This window comes from Xiphias gladius, chromosome 3 (assembly GCF_016859285.1).
Source record: "Xiphias gladius isolate SHS-SW01 ecotype Sanya breed wild chromosome 3, ASM1685928v1, whole genome shotgun sequence".
NCBI lineage: Eukaryota > Metazoa > Chordata > Actinopteri > Istiophoriformes > Xiphiidae > Xiphias > Xiphias gladius.
The window spans coordinates 15,196,871-15,220,857 of record NC_053402.1 but is presented as its reverse complement, the minus strand read 5'-3'; the positions used below and the strand labels follow the sequence as shown (position 1 = coordinate 15,220,857).

General features: G+C 40.8%; 1 protein-coding gene across 3 annotated transcripts in view; it reads left to right on the top strand.

Annotated features, from left to right (window-relative positions):
• Positions 1-23,102, top strand: part of rnf213a (ring finger protein 213a) — a 31,734-nt gene extending 8,632 nt beyond the window's left edge. For 2 of the 3 annotated variants that reach the window (XM_040156229.1, XM_040156239.1), the window contains exons 18-67: positions 829-1,002; positions 1,145-1,297; positions 1,389-2,008; positions 2,296-2,455; positions 2,552-2,769; positions 3,609-3,746; positions 3,862-4,026; positions 4,632-5,919; positions 6,032-6,213; positions 6,329-6,484; positions 6,587-10,195; positions 10,279-10,403; positions 10,615-10,731; positions 10,811-10,935; positions 11,047-11,169; positions 11,276-11,337; positions 11,557-11,710; positions 11,801-11,942; positions 12,045-12,236; positions 12,349-12,479; positions 12,576-12,733; positions 12,833-13,039; positions 13,241-13,428; positions 13,563-13,683; positions 13,818-13,918; positions 14,019-14,201; positions 14,415-14,581; positions 14,687-14,789; positions 14,877-14,991; positions 15,095-15,299; positions 15,441-15,637; positions 15,754-15,876; positions 15,987-16,097; positions 16,633-16,875; positions 16,959-17,034; positions 17,144-17,178; positions 17,287-17,387; positions 17,497-17,653; positions 17,866-18,037; positions 18,428-18,522; positions 18,663-18,914; positions 19,667-19,799; positions 20,107-20,190; positions 20,286-20,466; positions 20,700-20,901; positions 21,008-21,085; positions 21,205-21,402; positions 21,650-21,739; positions 21,950-22,128; positions 22,895-23,102. In XM_040156229.1, coding sequence (XP_040012163.1) covers positions 829-1,002; positions 1,145-1,297; positions 1,389-2,008; positions 2,296-2,455; positions 2,552-2,769; positions 3,609-3,746; positions 3,862-4,026; positions 4,632-5,919; positions 6,032-6,213; positions 6,329-6,484; positions 6,587-10,195; positions 10,279-10,403; positions 10,615-10,731; positions 10,811-10,935; positions 11,047-11,169; positions 11,276-11,337; positions 11,557-11,710; positions 11,801-11,942; positions 12,045-12,236; positions 12,349-12,479; positions 12,576-12,733; positions 12,833-13,039; positions 13,241-13,428; positions 13,563-13,683; positions 13,818-13,918; positions 14,019-14,201; positions 14,415-14,581; positions 14,687-14,789; positions 14,877-14,991; positions 15,095-15,299; positions 15,441-15,637; positions 15,754-15,876; positions 15,987-16,097; positions 16,633-16,875; positions 16,959-17,034; positions 17,144-17,178; positions 17,287-17,387; positions 17,497-17,653; positions 17,866-18,037; positions 18,428-18,522; positions 18,663-18,914; positions 19,667-19,799; positions 20,107-20,190; positions 20,286-20,466; positions 20,700-20,901; positions 21,008-21,085; positions 21,205-21,402; positions 21,650-21,739; positions 21,950-22,128; positions 22,895-23,051 — 12,446 coding nt within the window. In that variant the 3' untranslated portion in view covers positions 23,052-23,102. Of the gene's footprint in view, positions 1-828; positions 1,003-1,144; positions 1,298-1,388; positions 2,009-2,295; positions 2,456-2,551; positions 2,770-3,608; positions 3,747-3,861; positions 4,027-4,631; positions 5,920-6,031; positions 6,214-6,328; positions 6,485-6,586; positions 10,196-10,278; positions 10,404-10,614; positions 10,732-10,810; positions 10,936-11,046; positions 11,170-11,275; positions 11,338-11,556; positions 11,711-11,800; positions 11,943-12,044; positions 12,237-12,348; positions 12,480-12,575; positions 12,734-12,832; positions 13,040-13,240; positions 13,429-13,562; positions 13,684-13,817; positions 13,919-14,018; positions 14,202-14,414; positions 14,582-14,686; positions 14,790-14,876; positions 14,992-15,094; positions 15,300-15,440; positions 15,638-15,753; positions 15,877-15,986; positions 16,098-16,632; positions 16,876-16,958; positions 17,035-17,143; positions 17,179-17,286; positions 17,388-17,496; positions 17,654-17,865; positions 18,038-18,427; positions 18,523-18,662; positions 18,915-19,666; positions 19,800-20,106; positions 20,191-20,285; positions 20,467-20,699; positions 20,902-21,007; positions 21,086-21,204; positions 21,403-21,649; positions 21,740-21,949; positions 22,129-22,894 lie in introns of those variants that run through there. The other variant, XM_040156251.1, reaches the window with a different exon arrangement.
• Positions 23,103-23,987: the final 885 nt, after the last annotated feature.

The following is a 23,987-nucleotide window of genomic DNA, read 5'->3' as shown; positions in this document are numbered from 1 at the left end:
TGAAACGTAGCCAACAGAGACTAGAGGTTAACCAGCAGTCACTTCCAAGCCATATCCAAGCTGCTGCTCTGCACTGCTAAAATCCTGATTTTTTAACCAAGACTACGTCTGACAGAATCATCATACTCATAAGTTAAAGACAACAGCTGTGCTGTGACTTCAGCTGTATTAACCTGTAAAATGATCAGTCAAAATGAAAAGTTAGAAGCTCATTCACTTCTGTGTCAGCTGCCATGCGGTCAATTGAATGAGACGCATACAGAGATGTACCTGCGGAGGGAAAGCCCGACCTCACGCTCGCGGGGCAGTAGTGGCGACTCGTCTACGGAAAGTAGCTAAGGTTTGTCCAAAAAGTGGCTAAATTCGGTGCTTTTGTGAAGAAATCTCAAAACTTGTGAAAAGTTTTTAAGTGTAGCCACAAAGGCGCTAAGTTAGCAACACTGTAAATGACCCCTTGATGACGCAATAGAATCTGTTTGTGCCAATTTATTTTGAAAGATCAACGGCCAATGGGGTAACTCCAACACTCGGCCTGCTGACCGATGGTGTAACGTCACTGCTCAGTCATGTGGAATTGAGCTGACCAATGGTGAAACTTTATCAAGCACTCAATCACTCAATCACTGAGTCATGGACATTAGTATTTATAAGCCTGGCCCTGCTGTTGCAGTGCAGCCAAAAACAAAGTGACATAATGCCCAATTTACAAGACCAAACACCCTCCAACAGTTACCAGGCATCAGTTTATGACTTTGTGGCAGAATTCAAGCAAGTAGGCATTGTTGTTATTTTAGATAAAACACTGACATGCAATTTCTGTCGTTGCAGGTGCAGAAGAAAAGCTGATTGAGGAGCTCACTCAAGATGCCAGGGACAGATTTGCTATAGCCATATCATATTTCACAGCCATCAACAATCAGCTGGTAAATGGCACCATTAAGATCAGCTTGCTCAATATCATTATGGAGAGGAGAGACGCTTTCATAGAACTGCTGAAAATCGGTAATAACAGTCTAACTACTGTAAGATTTTTCGAGAAATTTGTTCCACATTTAATAAAAAGTAACCCCAGAATTGTACATGATAGCGTGCAGTGGCCTAATAGAAATATTTGGATTTTGTGTTTGTGAATTGATATTAACAGATTGCCTCTCTGAGAATGAACAATACAAAGATAATGCCAAAATGAGGAGGCTGTTACAGTGCAGACAAGCTGAAATGAAAGCTGTGTACCATGAGAAGAAGCTTGTGGACATCTTCTTAACAATGACCCATAAACTTGAGGAACATGTGACAGGTATGGTAGTTGTATCATGAGAATCAGCCAGGTTGGTTTGATTCTGTTGTTTCAACAACTTTAACATCTGCTTATTCAATTTCCATTGTAGTCGATGTTGCTGACCTGGAACAGAGACAACAGGTCAACATTGAGGTCATGCCCCTAAACCATTTTATGGAGGTTCATCAGTTTGATCAAATGCCCTCTAAGGTGGCTGGTGTTGTCACCTACTTCAGTCTGGATGAAGAAATCAGACAAATGGCAGAGGTCCTTTACACCTTCAGAGACAGTTATATATTCAAAATATGTTGGGAGAAACAAGCCAAACTTCTGGCCCCTGAAGAACTAGAAGACGATGATACTGATGAACATGAAGTAGAGGACATTTTGGCAACACCAGCAACGATACATGATGACATTTTCATGCCTTGCTATGCTGATTACAAAGCCATCTACACTTGTCTGAAGAATGGCAGTATAAAGCTTGAGGAGGTTAACCAGCTCTTTGAAGCGTACAAAGGCAAGTACGAAGAGCTCGCACAGGACCTGGACATCATGTGTAGAGTTGATAATTCAACTGACAAACAGTGGATCCACAGCAGGGTTCAACAGATCGAGCAGTATCATGAGCTTCATTTAGCTGTGGCTTCAGCTCAAATCATCATGAGGGTCAAAGAGACACTTTGTCTTCAGGGGGACTTCAAGGTTCTGGAGACTCTCACAGAAGTTGTAAGTGACCATGTTTGAACATTGTATATTACACCCAAAACGTCTAATGCAAGTTAAACTTCACCAGGCTACAAACATCCCTCTGCACACCATGTGTATTATGTTACTGTATTTGAGGATATGTACACATAGTTCATAGAAAGATAATGTCCTGATGATGTTGAGTCAAAACAACAGCAAAGAAATTATCTTAGTACTTTCTTTTACAAATGATGATCAGGTGATGAGTGGGTCTGAGTTATTCAGAAGTATTTTGGCAATGTTAACTCTTGACTTTCTTCTCTCAGAGTCAAGCAGATTTTCAGAAAGAGCAGCTCAATCGGATTGACAATGACTTGATGCAGGCAAAGAAGGTTCTGGTGGACATCACTGAGCCCCGCAGACTGTGCCTACAGGAGCTTGGACTCAGAGGACACTTTGTTAAATGGTTGAAAGATGCACTTGAAGGTAAGAATAGTTGTTATCAATTCTGGTTTCAACATCAAATTAATTAAAAGCCTCATTCAGGCAAATTGATTGAAAAATGTTATCTATTTTTTTTAGATATCAATGAGTTGAAGGTGTTCGTTGACCTGGCTTCCATCTCTGCGGGAGAGAATGACATGGATGTTGATCGTGTTGCTTGCTTCCATGATGCCGTCCTTGGGTACTCTTCAATGCTTTATGAGCTCAAACCAGACTCTGGTTTTCCCACCTTCAAAGAGGTGCTTGTGAAGCTCTGGAGAGCTTTGGAGAATGACAGCAACCTACCGAAAAAACTGGTAAGAGGATACCTTGCTAATACTACTAATAATAAACTTCATCATGATTGCCATGAAATTATCACAATTCTTATGACTCCACAAAATCTAGGGGAACTATTTGATTTCTAACTATTATCAGGTTTTTGTTTTTGTTCCAAAACCTACCAACTTATAAATCACCAAAGTATTTTAAGGAACAGGTCAACACCCTCGAGGGTGAAACTAGAAAACTTAAAGATACCGAAAAATGATGGGGGGCTGGTATTACCAGATCTGGATAGCTATTTTTATGCAGCCCAGATTAAGCATTTGATGACATGGATCAGTGATAAAGCGACTCCAATATGAAAGGGAATTGAAATGGAACTAGTACAATTGTGTTCATTAATCTTCAGTTGAACTAAGGTGACAGTTAGTTAATCAATGAGCATAGAGGAAGATGAAATCATTTTTGGGAGGGGGGGGGGTAAATTTTGAGGAAGCAATTCTACCTATGTGAAAGTAACTCTGAAAAAATAAAGTATAAAAAAAGATCTCAATACAGCCTTTGATATGAGGATGATCCTGAGTTATTTAACTAACAATAAGAACAACTGTTGATGCCACTATGACACCACAGACAGTTGGTGACGCTTGATGGACATTAAATCACTCGGTGGCAGATGATTTTGGGTTCTCACCTTCTCTACAATATATCGAAAACAATCATAATAGATAATTCAATTAGTAAATGAACTGAAAACATTCATATTAAAGTTAGTTTTATTCTGTGCAGGATACTTGGGAGTAAACCTAGTATTATTAAACAGAAAATTATTATTACACAGCACATTTAAGAACAATATCTTCTCTTGTAGCGGGACAGTGCACGCCATTTGGAATGGCTGAAGACTGTGAAGGACAGTCATGGGTCAGTGGAGCTGTCATCTCTCTCATTAGCATCAGCCATCAACAACAAGGGTATCTACCTGATCAGTGCACAAAGAGTAAAAACGGTAAATAACAAAATAAAGATAATTGTATCCCTATGGCCATGCAGCACAGAGGTTAACTCTGAGAACAAAGTTCCTACAAAATTATGAGAGTGTATTTCTGTTTTTTTCAATCTAGTTGAGTCTTGAAACTGCACTGAAGCTGCAGATCCCAGAGGAGCATGATGAGGGTCAGCAGATGCGCTGCTATTCTCTGGAGGACCTGCGGGAGCTGCAGAACAAACTCATGCTCATGTCTGGGAAAGGGGATCAAGGACACTATGAAGTTGATCACTTTGCAGAGGTATATTGAAACGTTTCCCTTTTATTCTATTAACATAGGTCATTTTGTTTAGCATAGAAGCTGAAGTGCTGCTATTAATATTATCAGTGCTTCTACTCCTACTTTTACACGTATTACTGATATTAATTAAAATAATCATAAGCAATATTTTGTACATAGTTTTCTATCTTTGAAGGTTAATCAAATAGTTTAAAATATTAACAAAAATCACACTATTAATAATCAAATTAGTAAATAAAATACTGAAATAAAAGGAATAATAAATCATGGCAAGAAAATGTTTTTATCAATTTTGAAAGGGACAGGGCTAATAAATATCTATTGATATGGTCGGGAATAATGAATTGTCTGTACTTACAATGTGCTTAATATGGAATCATTCTCATGTCTGACAGCTATACCATACACAGGTGAACTGAGAGATTTTGCAAAGTCTCATCCCTACGTTATATTTTTTTTAAAAAAATTAATGATAATTATTTTAGGTTTTATTTACAAAATAGTTTACCCCTTTTGCTGGAGCAACCATGTATGCCTCCTGAATATACTGTACAAAATGCATAAACAGCTGCATCAGACTGTAGGTTTTTTTATTTATTTTTCAGGTTTTTGCCAGTGTTCAAAGACTAGCTGAGGCATTTATAGCCCTCTACACTGCTGGAAATCCTCTCTTCAGACACTGGGAAGCACAAATCAACTGCTGTTTAAGCAGCAATGAACCCAGAATTATGATGGATTTCAACCTGGGCAGTGTTCTCAGTGCTGTCATCCTGGAGGGCAGCATAGAGGAGCAGCTTCCTGAACTTTGCAGGAAAATGGAGAAATGCCTGGAGTACTGGATGGATTTTGTAGACAAACAAAGATCCCAACATTACTATCTGAACTACTACACAGCCGAACAGATTGTCTACCTGTGCAGCAAGCTGACACAACAAAATGTGACAAATGTGGAGGACCAAGTTCTCATGATGCTGTCCTTCGTCAAGCCAAATTGCACATCATCAGACTTGAGGCAAGTATGGCATGCACTCCAGTATGAATTCCTCACCAAACCACAAGAGCGAAATGAGGACATTGAGTTTCAAACTTTTGTTGTGGTGCCAAAAAATGACCTAGGAGACCCAGACTTCCCCAGCGAACTGGATCCCCTGCCAAGCCTTGTGGAACAAACACATGGTTTGCAAACATTTGATCTGATTTGGAATGCTTATATGAAAAATATGAAGAATTTTCTCACGCACATTCTTGATATAAAAAGTCTTGGACGACTGTTGGAAATACTGGCTAACAGAGAAGATGAGCGTGAAGATGATGAGAGTGAAGAAGACATTTCTGATGATAACACTGGGAATTTCATAAAAAGGCACTTACCTAAGGGCCTGGTCACCGGGAATCCTAACCTCATCGTTTGCCCGCACGATGAGGTCCTGACATCTTGCATCTCCATTTACATGAGTAGTGAAGGCGAGACACTTCCCACCTATGATGAAGTCCTCCTTTGCAACTCTTCAACACCATACGAACAGGTGGAGCTATTCCTCAGACGCTGTCTCAGCACAGGCTACAGGGGACAGAAGATATACTCTCTACTGTATGGAGATCTGCTCACTTATGATGTGAGCTCTAAACTTGAGAACTTTTTTCAGCGAATGAAAATGCAGAGCAGGAAAGACTACAGACTTGTTATCATCTGCAGCTCAGAAAGAGAATATGCCTACCTTCCAACAGCATTCAGCCAGTACAAATTGCACATGGTTCCTCAGGAGTCACTAGTGAGCATCCAGAACTTCCTCCACAAACACTACATTGTCCCAGCAAATCAGTGCAGTGCAGCAGCTGCATTCAAAGAACGACTCTGCGTTGGTGTCGTCTCATCCAAAAGGGCTGGTGTTGGTGTGTATATATTCAATAAGCTATTTCAGATTGATACATTTCTCTGATGGTGACTATTTCACTCCTAAGATTATTGATACCTGTCATAATGACTTTTTTTTTAAAATCACAGGTAAATCTCTTTATATCAAGAGGCTGTATGAAAAACTGAGGCACTCAACCAAAAAGCAGTCAATGATGAAATGCATTCGCTTGATTGAACCTAATGTTGATGAGAATGTCATCCTTCAGTCTCTTTTGGACACCCCCAAGAGAAAAGAACTCACAATGTTCCATTTTGACGTCACATCATCGGTAATAATGAGTCTCAAGTTAATGTTTAACTTAGAGTAATATAGCTTTTTAAATAGGACATGCCTCAACAGCTTTCATATAGTGTTAATGAGTTGTGTTTTTGGTGTTTGCAAAGGTGCAGAAAGGCCTCCATGAGTTTCTTTTCAAATTGTTGATTCTGCGCTATTTGATGGATTCTGAGGGAAAGATGTGGAAGTGCAGTGACAAGCAGCTTTATGTCATGGAGATTTTAGAGCCGACTGTCGGGTCACCCAGAGATGATTCACGGCAGGTAAGAGTTCTTACAAGTTTGGCACTAACTCTACTCATTTGTCATCTGATTTTAAAACCGTTGCTGACCTTAGGGGTCATTTCATCTGTGTTTTCTGCATAGGCTCAAACTGTGAAAAGCACATTCATAGACGTGTTCCCAAATATTTTCTGCCGACCACCCAAAGAGGTGCTAATGCTAGAGATGAGGAAGGAAGAAGATCCTACCATTGTGAGCACTGACGACCCATTGATGGATGATGAAGAATTCAAGAGTGCAGCCTTTCAGCGGCCATATCAGTATCTTACACGGTTTCATAACCACAGTGATCTTGATGTGTTCACATATCAGGGTGTTGAAGGGTCACACGTGGAATGTCTTCAGATGCTTCTCATGTACTGCGGCATTATGGACCCATCCTGGGCAGAACTGAGAAATTTTGCATGGTTCCTTAACCTTCAGCTGCAAGACTGTGAGACATCTGTTTTTTGTGATGCCACTTTCACTGGAGACACGCTAACAGGATTCAAAACCTTTGTGGTGGACTTCATGATTCTGATGGCGAAGGACTTTGCCACTCCGTCACTCAGCATCTCTGACCAGAGTCCTGGCAGACTGCAGATGGACCTGACTGGCCTCAAAGATGAAGATTTGACTCCTTTTCTGATTAGAAAGAGATGGGAAACAGAACCACATCCATACATCTTTTTTAATGATGACCATGTGTCCATGACCTTCATTGGTTTCCATCTTCAGCCCAATGAAAATAACTTTGTCGATGCCTTTGAGCCTACCTCTGGAAGGGTGATAAAAAAGAATGTCATGACAAGGACATTGTATGAAGGCCTACAGCTACAGAGAGTCCCTTTCAACGTCGATTTTGACTGCCTACCAAGAGCGGAGAAAATAGAGCGAATCTGCAATGTTCTTGGTATCCAGTGGCCTCTTGACCCTGATGAAACATATGAACTTACAACTGACAACATACTGAAGATGCTGGCAATCCATATGCGGTTTAGGTGTGGCATCCCTGTCATTATCATGGGCGAGACAGGATGTGGTAAGACGAGACTCATCAAATTCCTTTGTGAGCTGCGGAAGAGTGGAGTGGCCTCTGAGAACATGAAGCTGGTCAAGGTGCATGGAGGGACAACGTCAGAGATGATTTACAACAAAGTCAGAGAAGCAGAAAACATTGCTTCTGTCAACAAGCTTGACTATGGATTTGACTCTGTTCTTTTCTTTGATGAGGCCAACACTACTGAGGCCATCAGCAGTATTAAGGAGGTCCTTTGTGACAAGACAGTCAAGGGTGAAAGTTTGATACCAAGCTGTGGATTGCAGATTATCGCAGCATGCAACCCTTACCGAAAGCACACAGATGAGATGATTCAGAGGCTAGAATCTGCTGGCCTTGGGTACAGAGTTCGATCTGAAGAGACAGATGAAAAACTTGGATCTATCCCTCTCCGTCAGTTAGTCTATAGAGTTCAGGCATTGCCACCAAGCATGATCCCTCTGGTGTGGGACTTTGGACAGTTAAATGATCATACAGAGAAAACATACATCCAGCAGATTGTGCAAAGAGTGGTTGAAAACAAAGCAATTGATCAAGATTACATCAAGTGGATCACTGATGTCCTTTCAGCCTCACAGAAGTATATGAGGACAAGAAAGGATGAATGCAGCTTTGTTAGCCTGAGAGATGTAGAACGTTGCATGCAGGCTTTTGTTTGGTTCTATGACAACCACAACAGATTTTTTGCAGAGCTTGAAGAATTTGAGAGTAAACAAAGTGCTGATAAAAATGAAAGGCATCAGAGGCAGTCTGAGTTCAGAGACCCCGTTCTCTGGTCTCTAGTCATGGCAATTGGAGTGTGCTATCATGCCTGCCTAGAAAATAAGGACAAATACAGACAGAAAATCAGCAAAAGCCTACCATCACCCTACAGCCCAGCAAAGGTAATGCAGGAAATCTCACTCATGCAGGATTTACTTTTGAGTGGTGTGCCGATGGGGGATACTATTGCAAGAAACAGTGCTCTCAAAGAGAATGTCTTCATGATGGTTCTCTGCATTGAGCTAAGAATCCCTCTCTTCTTAGTTGGAAAACCCGGAAGTTCAAAATCTCTGTCTAAAACTCTGGTGGCAGATGCAATGCAGGGCCAAGCTTCTCATTCTGACCTCTACAAAATGCTCAAACAGATCCATTTGGTGTCTTTCCAGTGCAGCCCTCACTCAACACCAGAGGGCATCATTAATACATTCAAGCAATGCGGACGCTTTCAGGAAGGAAAGAACCTCGATGAGTACATTTCAGTTGTGGTTCTAGATGAAATTGGCCTGGCCGAGGACTCTCCAAAGATGCCACTGAAAACCCTTCACCCACTGCTAGAAGAGGGCTGCATTGATGATGAGCCGCTACCACACAAAAAGGTTGGATTCATTGGTATATCCAACTGGGCCTTAGACCCTGCAAAAATGAACAGAGGCATTTTTGTCTCTCGTGGTGACCCTGATGAGAGGGAACTTATTGAGAGTGCTAAAGGCATATGCTCATCGGATGCAATGATTTTGGAAAAGGTCAGGGATTTCTTCCAACCCTTTGCAAGAGCCTACTTGAACATTTGCCGCAAACAAGGCAAAGGTTTTTTTGGCCTACGTGACTATTACAGCTTGATTAAGATGATTTTTGCAGTTGCCAAGGCTTTTCAGCGGAAGCCCACAGCAGAGGAAACCATGAAGGCAGTGTTGAGAAATTTCAGTGGCAGGGATAATGTTGATGCAGTTACTGTCTTTACTGAAAGACTACAGATTGCACCCAACCTGGAGAACATCAGTGCCATTGAGTTTGTTAGAGAAAACATTCAGGCAGTTTCACAGGAAGAAGAATGTCGGTACTTGCTGGTACTAACAAAAAACTACGCAGCCTTACAGATCCTGCAGCAAACCTTCTTTTCAGAAAGTGTTCAGCCAGAAATAATCTTTGGATCCAGCTTCCCGAAAGACCAAGAGTATACCCAAATCTGCCGCAATATCAACAGAGTAAAGATCTGCATGGAGACGGGTCAAACAGTTGTGCTCCTAAACTTGCAGAACCTCTATGAAAGTCTCTACGATGCTCTCAACCAATACTATGTATGCTTGGGAGGACAGAAATATGTTGACCTTGGACTGGGAACCCACCGTGTGAAATGCAGGGTGCACAAAGACTTTAGGCTTATTGTCATTGAGGAAAGAGAGGTGGTCTACAAGCAGTTCCCAATACCTCTCATCAACAGGCTCGAGAAACACTACCTAGACATTCACACTGTCCTCAAAACTGAGCAGAGGAGGATGGTGGATGAATTGGAGAGATGGGTGAAACGTTTTGTGTCTCTCAGCAGTCAACACTTAGCAGTGGCTCAGACATACAAGTACCAACCCCCAGATGTCTTCATTGGCTACCACTCAGACACATGTGCTTCTGTGGTTCTTCATGTAATAGAGAAGCACAAGGACAGTTTTGAAATCTCAGATTCCGAGAGGCGAGTACTTGACGAAGCTAAACTTGTACTGCTCAAATGTGCTACACCAGACTCAGTAGTGCGGTTGGACTGCACAGGCCTCCCCAAAGTGGAGAGTGAACATCTAGCCAGGGTCTACTTTGAAGAGCAGAATAACAGCTGTTTGGCTGACTACATACTTGCTCACACAAGACAGGAAGTCTGTTGCTGCCCCTCCTTCACAGAGGTAACTAAATTTGTCATACAATACCAGTTTCAAATGTATCCTAAGTTTTTATAAGCCTTATTAATTATCATTTTAAACCATAGGTGACAACATTCTCCAGACTTTTGACGGCATTTGACTTGGAACCACTGGAGCAAATGTTACATAATGTTGAGCTTCTCTCACTTCAGCAGTTTGACACAGAGCACTCTTTCCTGAAGAAGATCAGGTTTGTTGATATATTGGGGAATGTATCATTTTACACTTCATAACAGTTAGGGCCCGTTAATCTCAAGCTTGTTGTTTTTGAGTAGTTACTTACTAGTAAATACTGTTATGTTTAAAAGAAAAGCATTGAAGAATTATTTGCAAGAATAAGTAAGTCCTATGATCTTAAGGTGTAATCTCAGTCTAGAGTTCAAATCCATGTTTTCTTGTAGGAATTTCCTCACAGCTGAAAATGGAAGCAGTCACACTGGACCCTGCAACAAGATCTTAATCATTCAGTGTGATTTTGATGAAGCCTCTCATAGTGCCAATCTCATTGCATCTGCAAAGTAGGTCCAACATTCCCTCTCTGTTTGGTATGCACCAGTGTATGGTTTTGCCATATTGAGTTTTGCTGTTCATTTTTAGGTATTCATCCATAAATGAAATCAACAAAATAACTCAGGAAAGCATGGGAAGCAAGGTGTTTGTCTACTTTATCACCAGACTACCAAGAATGGAAGGAGGGGCTTCCTACGTTGGCTTTCATGGAGGTAAAGCTACTACAACTTGTGATTTTTTTATTTTATTTTTTTTATCTTTGTTGTTTTTTATCAAATTGTTTAAAGAATAGAAGCTAATTTCAGACATGTTGTTATATACAGGACCCTGGAGATCAGTTCACATTGATGACCTCAGACGGTCAAAAGACATTGTTTCAGACATCAAAGCCTTGCAAAACATGACAATCAGTCAAATCTTTGAAACAAGGATGAGTCAGCCTGAAGGTAAGTGGTTGATCAATGATTGATAGCAAATGACAAAATCCTCTACACACAGTTTCTTCACATTAAAATCATTTGTGGCATTAAATTAAAAATTTCTTTTGCACAGTCATGAAGGCTGATGATATGTACATAGAGAATGAGCAGGAGGAAACAGAGTTCGGGGAAAAGGTGAGTACATCAATTTCAGACATTTGCCATTGTGGGAAAACCATAAATTTACAATTTATTTTTTCTTAAACTGAAAGTCTGTATTTATTTACATATTTGCATCACTTTTAGAAAAAAGCGTGTCCTGCCGCACGCTGTTGTCTGACAACAATGAAATGGCATTTTATTCTGGGTTACTTGTGAGACTAGTTTTTTGACACGTGTTTCATCCTGCTGCAGTGCTGCGACAGTGTTCTGGACACTACAGCATTGCTGCGGAGCTGTGTGCAAAGTGCAGTGGGCATGCTGAGGGACCAGGTGGAAAATGGCCTCCGCAGTACTCAAAGAGTTGAGATCCTACTGACACTCCTCAACGACAATGAGGCAATAAAAGGTACTAACAGTTATTTTTTTTCATTATAAATTTTTAATATTTTTTGTTGCAGCATTTGCATTACTCATCATGTTATCTAACTCTTGTCAGGTGAATTTCTGCAAACTGTGAAAAGGCATCTTCACTCATTGTTGGCAATTTATGATGGCAACACCTTCTCATCCATCAAAAGCAACTGGGTCATTAAGGAGGCCTCAAACATTGATGCTTTGCAGGAAGGAGGCACTTTCAGGTGAGTGCTTCAGCTGCAGAACACAAAATTTCTATGTTTTTCTATATAGATAAATTCCCAACTTTTTGGACAGCACTGTTAACTTTTTTGGGGTCATGACAGGCACACCTTATGGAAACGCGTTCAGGCTGTGGTTGTCCCCCTCTTGGCGCAAGTGGTTTCAGTCATTGACCGTGACCAAAACTTGGACATCTTGCTAGATAGGAACTGTGATGAATCTGTTAAGAGGCTGTGGTTAGATATCTTTGGCAATGATAAGATTCTGGAGATCCCACACCTATCCCCGAACCCCAAGTAAGTGGTGGTAATATTGTACACTGCATAAAGGATGCTAAACCACCAAAGTAAAAAAAATTTAACATGCTGTTGACTCTGCATATTAAAACTTTTTGTTATTTTTTCACAGTTCTGAGACAAGAACAATCCTTGTACAGAACTATATTGCCCAAGACAAGAACATGAGCTGTACCATGCCCTTCAGTTGGAGGATCAAGGACTACCTGGAGGAACTCTGGGTTCATGTGCTTCAACATGAAGGTAATGGCCTGTTATCAGGTGCTCTCCATAATTGACATGTCACTTCTGTGATGTTGTGCCTTTTTTACTCTTGCATTAAATTCACATATCTTTTAGGCCACACTCCACGAGAGTTTGATGAGTTATTCTGGAAGACACCAGTGGGACGATACATTGCGAAAGCAGACCCAGAGATGCAGACAGAGTTTTTTCACCGCTACCTTCAGGATTTTATTTCCATGACAATGAACGTGACTTGTCAGGAAGATCTGCAGGTTATTTTTCTGTGATGGCCGAAGCCCTTAAATTTTAAAGCTACATCTGTCTGGTGGTATGTGCATGTATATATTAATTCAGATTATCTGCTTTTCCAGCTCCTGTGTGGTGCCTTGAATTGTTGTGTCAGAGAGCTGCGATTGCGGCTCAATGACACTGAAACAGTGACATCTCTTCCGTGGGTCCATGCTGCTTATCATGAGTTCAAAAACCGGCTGCAGAACCTCTCCAGAATGATCTGCATTGAGCCCCATGTGGCCCAGGACCTCTTGAGGAATCGTCATGCCAGAGACGGCGTCGAACTGGTGAGCCTCTTAAGACTATTTAGTATTTTAAATAATACTTTTCTTTTTCAACTCAATCTTTTTCCAAGGTTTTTGAATTTGGAATGCATGATTTTGACTAAATTTGACTAATGAGATTAAATAGTTTTTGCTAATGTATTATTTATATTGCCCTTTATTAGGCCTGTAATGTGTAGTGGTCCTATTCCTCATGTCTCCAAGGTTCTCGATGTGTATGCTGCTTTTGCCTGTGTGGAGTACCTGGAGCCTAGAGTCCTGGACACAGAAGCTCAAAGACAAGCCTGGCTCAGGCAGGTCAAAAAACTCCAGGTTCCTATTGAGTTGATCTGTCTGGAGGACAGTGTAAGACGTTATGGAGAGAGGAGCAAGACAATTGTCTGTAGAGTCCAGTAAGTAAAGCTTAACAAACTTTTCCAGATTTTTAAATTTTTCTAGTTGTATATGTTGAGGCTGAGTTTTTTAGGTAATCTTTAGATACTTCTAGCTGTATTGACTTGGATGGTTTGTGCTTCTTTGTTGTTAGAGCTGGATGGAATCGGATATTTTCTCTCTCTCTGTTTGTGGAGCATGTGTTGTTTGGCATCGAGGAGGTGGAGAAGGAGCTGTTACCTCTTGTTTTGGAGCATACAAAAGGGCTTGGCCAGGTTGGTCTGGGTTCTTCGTACTAATCTGAATTTTCACATGATAAATTGAGTGAATTACCATAAATCTGCATCCACAGTTACCTCAGTAATTCCTCCATCCATAATAAATGTATTGCCTCTTCTCTCCCATCAAGATACTGGAAAAAAATTCAGACCTCAAAACTAAGCAGTCATTTGAGGCAGTTATTGGTTTGCTCAAAACCTGCAAAGATGGAGCTGTTGCACGCATATTCAGGTATAAATTCGGTTTTCTAACTTTTGCGTTTTATCAGATTCTCCTATATTGTACTTTGCCTCCACCCTGGGTTTTCAACTGTTGTTTATGTTTAATTAAGGTTTGGTCTTACAATGTGCCCAGTGTGTATGGGAGACCCTCAAGATCCGCTCTGCCTCCCATGTGAACACATCTACTGTGTGGCCTGTATCAAACAGTGGTTGGGCCCTGGTCAGATGTACTGTCCCCTCTGCATGCAGCCAGTTGATGAAAACTTCCCCATGGTTCCTTCAGATGCCATAAGGTTGGTAACTGCAAGTGGATTAGAAAAAAATAAACTCATTTTAATTTGGTTTGCTCCTCATAAAAGGCAAAGTTCTTTCTAGACACACACACATACACACACACAAATAATTTTTGTTATCAGTTCCTTTATAGGATCTAGCTAACCTTCTACTATGTGAATCTGAAATAAATGTAAAAAAAAACAAAACTGTTGTCTCCTGTTTTTTTGTAGGGTTCGCATCAACCAACATGCTCAATTCAGGAAGCAGTGCAATGCTTTCTTCATAGACCTGGTGTCTATTATGTGCTTCAAGGACAACTCTCCCCCCTGTTCAGCTGTCATACTTCATTTGCTGTCCTTTCTCATGGTGGAGGCCAACACTGTTCCCATTCTGAGAGGTAAGACACTCTTTTAATCCAGGTCACTTGTGTGTATACACACAAACGTGTCTCTGCTAATACATATTTTGTCAGTTCTCAATATCCCATTTTGATTTTTTCCAGTTAATCGACCAGTTCTGACAAAGGTCCTCTCTCCGTTCGATGACTCTGTGGATAAAAATCCAGTGGTTCGGTCAGTGGTGCTCAAACTCCTACTGAAGTACAGGTGAGGTGCTGCGGTTGCACATTATGTATGCTTTTAACATTTTTAGATGATTTACTATATTTTTAATAAATTACGCTCTTTTTGAAGCTTTGACGAAGTTAAAGGTTACCTGCAGCAGCATCTGATAGCAGTTGAGCAGAGCAACATCTTGGAGGAGACGGACAAAACTGAGCTCCACTGCTTGTACATTAACTGCCTGGAGGTACACGGGAATTCAAAATTTACATGTGGATTGCAGTGTGTTACATTGTGATACAGCTTGTTTTCATTGGGTGAATTTACTTTGTACCTATTAATTTCTGTAGGATTCCATGTTTGAGAGGTTGCAGTTCAGGTCCATTGCCGACCAGCAGGTGTGTCTCCAAGATGAAAGTGCCTTCCTGACTGATTACCTGCAATCACATGGTCAGTCTGGTGAAACAGCCACTGTAGAGTACTTGCAGCAGGTGGCTAGAGTGCGTATGGACCTGGATTTGGCTGCAAGCCTCATCATGGAAAAACTAGCCAATGGTGTGTAACCAGGGTGAAATATGGTGTTAGTTTCTCACATAAACTATGTCAACACACTTGTAATTTGCTTGTCTTTCAGAATGTGTTTAATTTTACAAAAATGTCATTCTTCTTCTCTTTCTTTTTTTAATATTAAACCAGAGTCCCAGGAAGGTGGACAACATGGAACCACAGCATTCCTGACCAGCGTGGTGAACTTGTGTAAGCGCAGTGGAAACGACTGGTATCGTGTTTACTTGATCCGTAAGATATGCAGCCAACATGGAGTGGAGTTTGTCCTGAAACTCCTCAAAAACGATCAAATGCGCTGGCTATTCCCTGAAGAAGCTCTGCAAAAGGTTTAGTTATCAACAGTGTGATTTTCAGTTTTAGTGCCCAAATGAAAACAAGGTCATTTTCTAAATGTAATGCTAGCAGTAAGTAAATATTGTGGTTCAATTTTAATTTCACCCAGAGTGAAGAAGCCACTGCAATAGACCAGTATCTTGTGTGTGGGGAAGACTACAAGACTATCAGAAATGCTGTTGCAAGGGGGGTTATGGAGGGCAAAGTGGACGGACTGGATGAGACTTGTGAGGTAATGTTGCATCACTTTCTTGTCGGTAACTCACCGTCAGGTTAGGACTCTGCTTCTGTATGTATGTTTACATGGATATATCTTGTTGCTCTTTGGCTTTGTCTTCATAGGGGTGCAGATGCTTACCACAGTGGAAAACAGTTTACCTTCTGTTGGCGCTGTACAGAGAAGTTACCACTCTCTACAGAGAAGCCAATGCTAACTTCCATCCGAAGCCTGAGGTAGGTCGTTACACTAAGACCCAGTGAGCTGCTCTCACATAATCCCTCATATTTGTTTACACCCATTTGAACTCGTGTATGCAAATGATCACAAAGAAACTGTTTGTGAGTGATAATGCAAACTTGACCATCTAATACAAACAAACACAAATTGTGTTTTCTTAAGAAGACCAAAATCAACTAAAGACAACTGCAGAGTGAACTGATATTTAAATCCAGCTACATGTTCTGAAATTGTATTACCACAAGAAATTGTTAAGTACTGCAAACACTGCCAACAAATCCAGAAGTTACAGAAGGGGACAATTGAATTTGTCTGCAAATAGCCCATGAACTTTTCAGTGAACAGACTTGTTTACTAAGTTACACACACACACACACACACACACACACACACACACACACACACACACACACACACACACACACACACACACACACACACACACACACACACACACACACACACTCACACACACAGTTTTAAAAAAAATCTTTTAATTTATTATTTTTTTATGTATCTTTCTGCCTACAGATTTTGGAAGCCCTGACGACCTACATCGAGGCCTCCAAATTCCTTGGCAGCCCAGAGGTGAAAGCCTTTGCCGTGGCTCTGGTGACCAACCAGCTTGGGCTGTTGACTGTTCGTCTTGGGGCTTCTGGCGCCCAGTGTGTGTTGGTGGACTTAACTATTCATCTGACTGCTGTCTTGCTCTGTGGGAACCAGGGGATCTTAGCTCCCCTCCAGCAACTAGCAAGGGCACCTGCCAACATGCAGGTATGTATAATGCAAGCTGCTTTCAGTGCTGTCAACTTTTCCTTCTTTGAAGTGAAACTGAATGTTTTTGTGTGTTGGTACAGGCTGCCTTCTTGCCCACCATGCCAGAGGACATGTTGCAAGTGGCTCAGCAAGTTCTGGGATCGTTGCGGTGGTACTGTAAGTAATGAACAAAAGAATTATATTATTAGTCTATATGTCACTTGGAGATGCTATACAGCCATGCCAAACACTTTCAAAGTTATTTTTTTATTTACTTATACTATAGGTTGTCCAAATGGTCACCCCTGCACCGTTGGAGAGGTATGTCATGTTCAATCTGACTCATAATAAATTTGAGAGTCTCTTTCTTTGTCGTATTCTTTTAATATTCTTAATGGCTTTTCTTGCCTCCTGTTTCCTTTTCTCCAGTGTGGCCTACCCTGGGAAAGAAGTCATTGTTTGGACTGTGGTGCTGTGATTGGAGGAAACGCTCACATCGCTGTGCCGGGATTTCAAGTTGTTCAATTGCAGTACGTGGCCTATAATTTCGTAATTCAGGAAGAGAAATGTAATGAAGAAGACAGTTAATTATTGCGTGTTCTATTGCTGTTTATTTATTTATGCATTGTCTTCTGACAGGGGTGACCGTACTCAGACAGGCCACATCCTTGGCGACCCAGGTCGCAGGGACAATCCAGACATGCTAGACACGAAGAGCATTTCCCCGTTTCCATTCAACATTGTGCGCCTGCTCACTCACATGGCCATGCTGCTTGGTGCCTGTGATCACCCACAGGTAGCTCGGACAAAATAATAAGTACAGTTTTAATAAAGATCATTTCCCCCCTGCAATATCTTCTTGACTGTTTAAAGGTGCACTTGTTGGAGACAAAGGGGTGTCCTCAATACAAACCCCGTCACTCTAGCGATGTAGCGTTGTTGATATCCTGCTATTGGCGTTAAAGAGGGGGGAGTGTTGTCAGTCATCCACTGTTCTTCCTTTTGTAGTCTATCTCAGCCATCATCAAACCTCCAGTTCCTGACCCCGGAGCATTTCTACTTGCCCATCTGCAAAAGGACGTGGAACATCTTATCAGATCTCTTGGCAAAGGGACAGACGACACAATCAGCACTGTTCACCTGCTCATCAGCAGCCTCCTGGAACCTCACCAACAAAAATGTAATGAACAACTTACAACAAACCTAAAGCTGAGATACCCTAAAAAACACTATAAACTATTCTGTGCTGTGTGAACATAGTCTGCAGGACAGTGACAAAAGAGGTGAAAAGAGAGAGTGCGCCCTCTTGTGGTCAGAAATTGTATGGCGTGACTTTGCAATTTATGTAAAGTTATATGGTGTTACACAAATCAATCAAGTCAACAAATGGATGATTTCTAGATCAGGATCGCCCTTTGCAATGTTGTTTCTATCATTGCAAATGGACCAAGTGGATATGATAATGTAACTACGCTGGTAACATACTGTAGTATGCTGTTAAAATATGTGCCAAATGTTAGATTCACTGGATTACCCTCCACTCTTAAACTAAGCTGGTTTCCCCTTTCAGGGCCTGCTCCTTATGACAATCAGTTCTCCACCAAAGAGGCTAGAAATGGATGGGAGATGGAAGTGAGCAATGCCATCATCATACCTCAGCTGAAGGTAGAAATGTTTTTTGCCATGAATTTATTCTAAAAGGGAACAAATAAAGCATGTAGTCTAATTTCAGCAAAAACTTCTGCTTGTTTGTAAGACATCTTCATATAAAATGCTGTTTTCTTCTGTCATCTTCTCCTCCACAGCACTTGGATAAACATTTAAAGGAAGCGAATACATTCATCCGGGCTGACTCTCGCATCTCTGCCAATCCAATCATGAAGCTCGTGTTTGGTGATCCTCGTCTCTTCTTGGCCTCACTTCCCCAAAATTCTCTGATCCATAGCTCTGCCGTGTGGAGCTGCAGGGAGAAAGTTTCTCTGTTGACCCTCACCCATATTGTAGAGCAGAATGATGGCAAAGACACCCTGCCTGTACTCTGGAGATTTCTGCATAGGGTAAGAAAACAGCGACCAAACATGCAAGTCCATGTTTAAAAGACAGCAAAAGAATCCTACGTCCTGCTGATATTAAATTTTGGAGAAGTTTCTCCTAAAACAGTGCACCATAGGCATTTTATGGCCCATTTGCACAATGAGTTCCTTGTTTTTTAGATAGCTACTTTTAGTCTATACTGCCTGTATGCATTCTGACTGAAGAATAAAAAATGTCGCAGTGTTGCCACATATGAATATGATCAACAAAAAGATTACTGGGCTTAAAGAAAGGAGACATACTTTTTAATATTCTACCTTAAAGTTGTTATTTTAAAGAGTATGCATAGAAATGTAGATACATAATGGCTTTAGGATTGATCTGTGATTTATTAAAAGAGTAAGTGTTAAAATTACGTACCAAAAGAATTTTTATTTATTTAGGACATTATGAAAAAAAAACCCCTCCAAAATCATCTGTGGAACTCAGTAATGGCGATGTGTGATGCCCACATCGTGCTTGACTTTGTGTTTTTAACAATTGCCCACTAGGGTCAGTACAATTTCTGTGTCTTCAAAAAGTTTTTAGTTTGTTTATTTGAGGTTCCACAGTTTTTATCAGAAAAACCTGCTCTGTTACACAACACACTTTTGAATAAATTGTGGCTTTTTTGATTTTCACATGCTTTACCAGTTCATGGAGAGCATTTAAAAAGCAATTATCTGAACACACAATTACTGATGTGTTTGTTTGTTTTTTTTGTTTTGTTTGGCAGGAAGCAGAGCTCCGACTGGTGAAGCACCTTCCTGACATCGTCACACTCCAGACGGATCTGGTTAAGAAGTTTCAAAACATCACTGAGCTGACTTGTGGCACCATTGCTGAATTCCTCCACAGTCAGAAAGCAGGTAATGAAACTAACTGTCTACACCAGTGGTACTCAGCTTTTTCAACTGCATGACTCACTTACACAAGAGATGCACAGTTCCATGCAACTCCTAATGAGCTCTTTCTTGGAAATGTCATAGCAAAATAGCTGGCAACATACAGTTTAAAGTTCTGCCTGCCAAGGAGTGAGTTGTTTTAACCTGGATGGAGACAATGATCGAGTAGTCTTTAAAGAGCAAAATCAGTTCCACACGTGCAAGCCAGTGATGTGAACAACTGGGTTTTAATATGTTATGGTCAGTCAATCCAATGTTTCTTCACGTGCAGTTTCGCTGAAAACCTGGTATGAGAAATACGTCAAAATCTTCCTGACAACATGGAATCAGCTCAGAGTGTCCCTGACAACCAATGGTAAATACAAACACTAAGACTACCTGCAACACATTGTGTTGCGCTGACACTGCTTTTTGGTTTACTTTAACTTGGATTAAAATGCTGTTGTTCAGGTGAGATTAAGATCCCAGCTGAGTTCTGCCAGAAGGACCTGGACCTCAACAGTGACTTCAAGGTGCTGTTGCCGCGGCGACAAGGCCCGGGCCTGTGCTCTACAGCGCTTGTCAGCTACCTCATCGCCCTTCACAATGATATGGTCTACTGTGTGGATAAACACACTGGAGAGGAGACCAGGTGGGGGCGCTCATGCCACATTTTTCTCACTTGCACGTTTGGCTGTAAGAATACAGTTTTCTGAACTTCTTCCCCAAATGCATAGCTTGCTAAAAGGATAGAAGGATACATTGTTGATTACCCCATTATAGCTAGAAAGGGGTGAAAACAGAAAAAATATGTTTTACAGCTTTACTGCTATAATGACAAGACACTGTCTCTAGGTTGACGGGTCTGTTTTATCCCTCCCCCAGCTACAAAGTGGGCCCTGCAGATCTGACTGACCTGCATGTGATTCGGTACGAGCTGGAGAGGGACCTGATGCCCCTGGTTCTCTCCAACACCCAGTACAGCATCGAGAGAGGCCAGGAGACGCTTCATGAGTTTGACTTGCCCAAGATCCAGCAGCAGATTGTGTCCCGTTTCCTGCAGGGCAAACCTCTCATCACTCTCAATGTGAGCAAATGAAAAGCAGGAGCAAAGTACAGTGGCTTTGCCCAAAAATGAGAGCGAAATTGTTAAGGTACTGTTTTCCTCATGTCTGTCCTTTCTTTTACAACAGGGCATTCCAACACTTGTGAACCGACATGACCGCAACTATGAGATTATCCTGAAGGATGTAAAAGCAAAAGTAAAGCAAGTAAGTTGTGGTATACAGTAGGTAGCCCCCTGGAACTGCCATTAATTTATCACATATCAAACGTGTTGCCATTGATAGTCACTTATGAGTGTCTACGTCCTGTGTCTGTGTGCCAACAGGAGCCTCTTCAGACTCTCACCCTGTTCGGCGTGGCTGGAGAGCTGCACTCGTACAGTGAGGTGTGTGAGGCCTTGTCCACACTGGAAGTGACCCTTGGTTTCCTTGCCATGACTGGGGGAGAACCTCACATGCAGCTGTCCTGCTACCTGGAGGAGGTTCTGCAGATGGGAAACCAGATGGCTCCGCATATCCTCAAGGTCAGCCTATCTGAGGCCCTTTTTATCCTGTTGCACATTCTCTCACTTCCACAGGATAACCAGTCTGGACAGTTTTGTTACTTTGTTATGCAAACTGTTTGCCAAATGTGCTTTTTTACTATCTTACTTTTAGTGCTACCATAATATATTTATACTCCCTGAGTACTGAATTTAAATGAACAAGGTCTTTTTTATATGCTAAATCTTAAAAAAAAAAAATTGAATGTTCTCCCTGTTTTGCCTACAGGCCCTGAGCATGTGCTGTCTAAAGCATTGTGTGGCGCTCTGGCAGCTGCTGGCCTCACTCAAGTCAGAAAATATGCTGCGGCTCAAGAGGGTAAGGCATCACACAACACTACCAATATACAGATACAGATGTGGAAATGGTATTACTATTTTATTTATAGGTGCAGTAGTAGAGATCCGTGACTAAATTATTAAATTTTCCCATTATAGATGACTTAATGAATACTTGTATTACAATGCATTATTATTATTATTTCTATTATTATTTGGCCCATTCCATGAATTCCCTTTTGTTCTTCAGGATCCATTTGTGGGAGTCTCAGAGAAGTACAAACAGGCTCTGGGTGAGGACGAGCACAGGCTCCTGACTGGCTTCTTCTCTAAGAGCAGCGCTGACACTTTCCTGCTGGAGATGCACGAGTTCCTGGTGCTGGTCCTTAAAAAGCCCAACGCTCCTGATACCTACAGGCCTGACTGGGGGTAAAACAAAATGCTGTTTAATAATTTAATTGCAATTCACTAACCGTTGCACAGGTCTGTAAAGTCTACAATTTGAGATAAAGTCTAATATGATTCTCAGGTCTAAAATGTAGAGAAATTATTTTGAAATTGTGATTAAAGATTGTGATTCTTTCCTAATAAGTTTAGATACCTTTGAAATGAAAGAGTACTTTTTTGCAAAATAAAGTTTGGAGGGTAGAAATTATTCCAGACATGATGCATTTTTGTTCTAAGCAAAAACAAAGTGGATGTTTTTCCATTCCACCTTGGTAGGATTTAGTGCGTTGCATGCAAGTAAACCTGAAGTGTAGTTCGGTCAGGGTTGGATGTCTTTATAAGGGTGTTGGTTGTTTCGGCGAGGCCACGGACAAAAGGCTGTTTAGTATGTTTTCTAAAAATTTATTTTGTTTGTTTAGGCATGGGAACAAAGAAAATGTCTATCCCGTGAACCCATGAAGCCATTAAGTCGAAACAGTATAACTCAGTAAATAATGCGCTATTAAGTATCATGGTTATTAACTCAGCATTTTCTGTTAATGTTTCTTCAAATTTACCTCTAGTCGTCAGCCTCAATGCTGTGTTTATCATTCTATAAAAATCATACAGCTAAAGTGCTAGGTATTTTATCAACGTATTTTTAAATTTATGTAATTAAAAAAAGGATTTTGTGTGTGTATGTAAGTATCATGATTTGCATTTGCAAAGTCAGATCAATGATTTAAAGTGCATGGTTTTTCTCTTAAAGCTTAAAAGACACACTAGTGTCTTACATGGAGCGCAAAGACCTGGACGTTCCCCCTGATGTGGAGGAGCTCTTCCCAGCTGAGATCTGCCTCTCCCATTATGTGGAAACCTGGAAGTTCATTGTCGGCTTTAAGGAGGAGCGCGGTCAGAGGCAGTGAGAATGAGATGAAAGGAGTGCTTTTTTTTTTTCTGCCTTTTTTTTCTGCCTTTTTTTTCTGCCTTTTCTTTTTTTTTAAATCAAATCCCTCAGAGGAAGTTTACAATCATGATGAACGGACAGCACTGAATTGGTATGCATGTGTGATATAGCCTATGCTGTATTGTACACACATTTATGCAGAGGAGATGTGCCTTTTTTAAGAGCACTAATATTAAGCTTCATAGAACCACAGAGTAAGTGTATAGTTCATATTTACAGTTCACCTATATCAAGATGTGAACCTTTTCTTTTTTAAGTTTGAATTGTTTTTGATTATCTTGTTTTGTATTATTTTCTATTTTCCCTAAGCATCAACGTACAGAGATTCGGTACAGTTGAAGTCTTTTTGCTTGCACTTTACGTACTTGTAATGTGAATTTTTTTGCCGGGAAGAGGCAGAAAGAAAAATCAGAGTTCTACTCAGGTACAAAATGTGGAATAACTGACCTAAATCACTTTATCTTGTCACGTTGCTTGAATCAACTCTGTCTGTCATTCCTGTCTGTTTTTTGTATCATTGTTGTTGTACTCGTTATGTCGTCTCATATGTAAACGATGCACTTGCTTTTCTCCCACTTTTCATATTTGCTGGATTAAAAGCCTATAAAAACTTTAATATTTGAGTTTTGATTTTTTTTTTTTTTTTTATTTAAATTTTGTTGATACTTGATTACGGATCAGTATATTTGCAGAAGGCTTGGTAATACATATTTCTTATAATAAAGAACTAAAATCAACTTTGTGTACTTGTTTTATGTTGTGTGTATTACGAGATGACAACACATAAATGCTCCTGCCCTTCCTGGCTAACCGTTGTGTACTACTACCTTAATTTGTGTAATTATATGTCAATATGGTATGACAGTATAGGTATATTTTGCTGTGTGGCAAATGT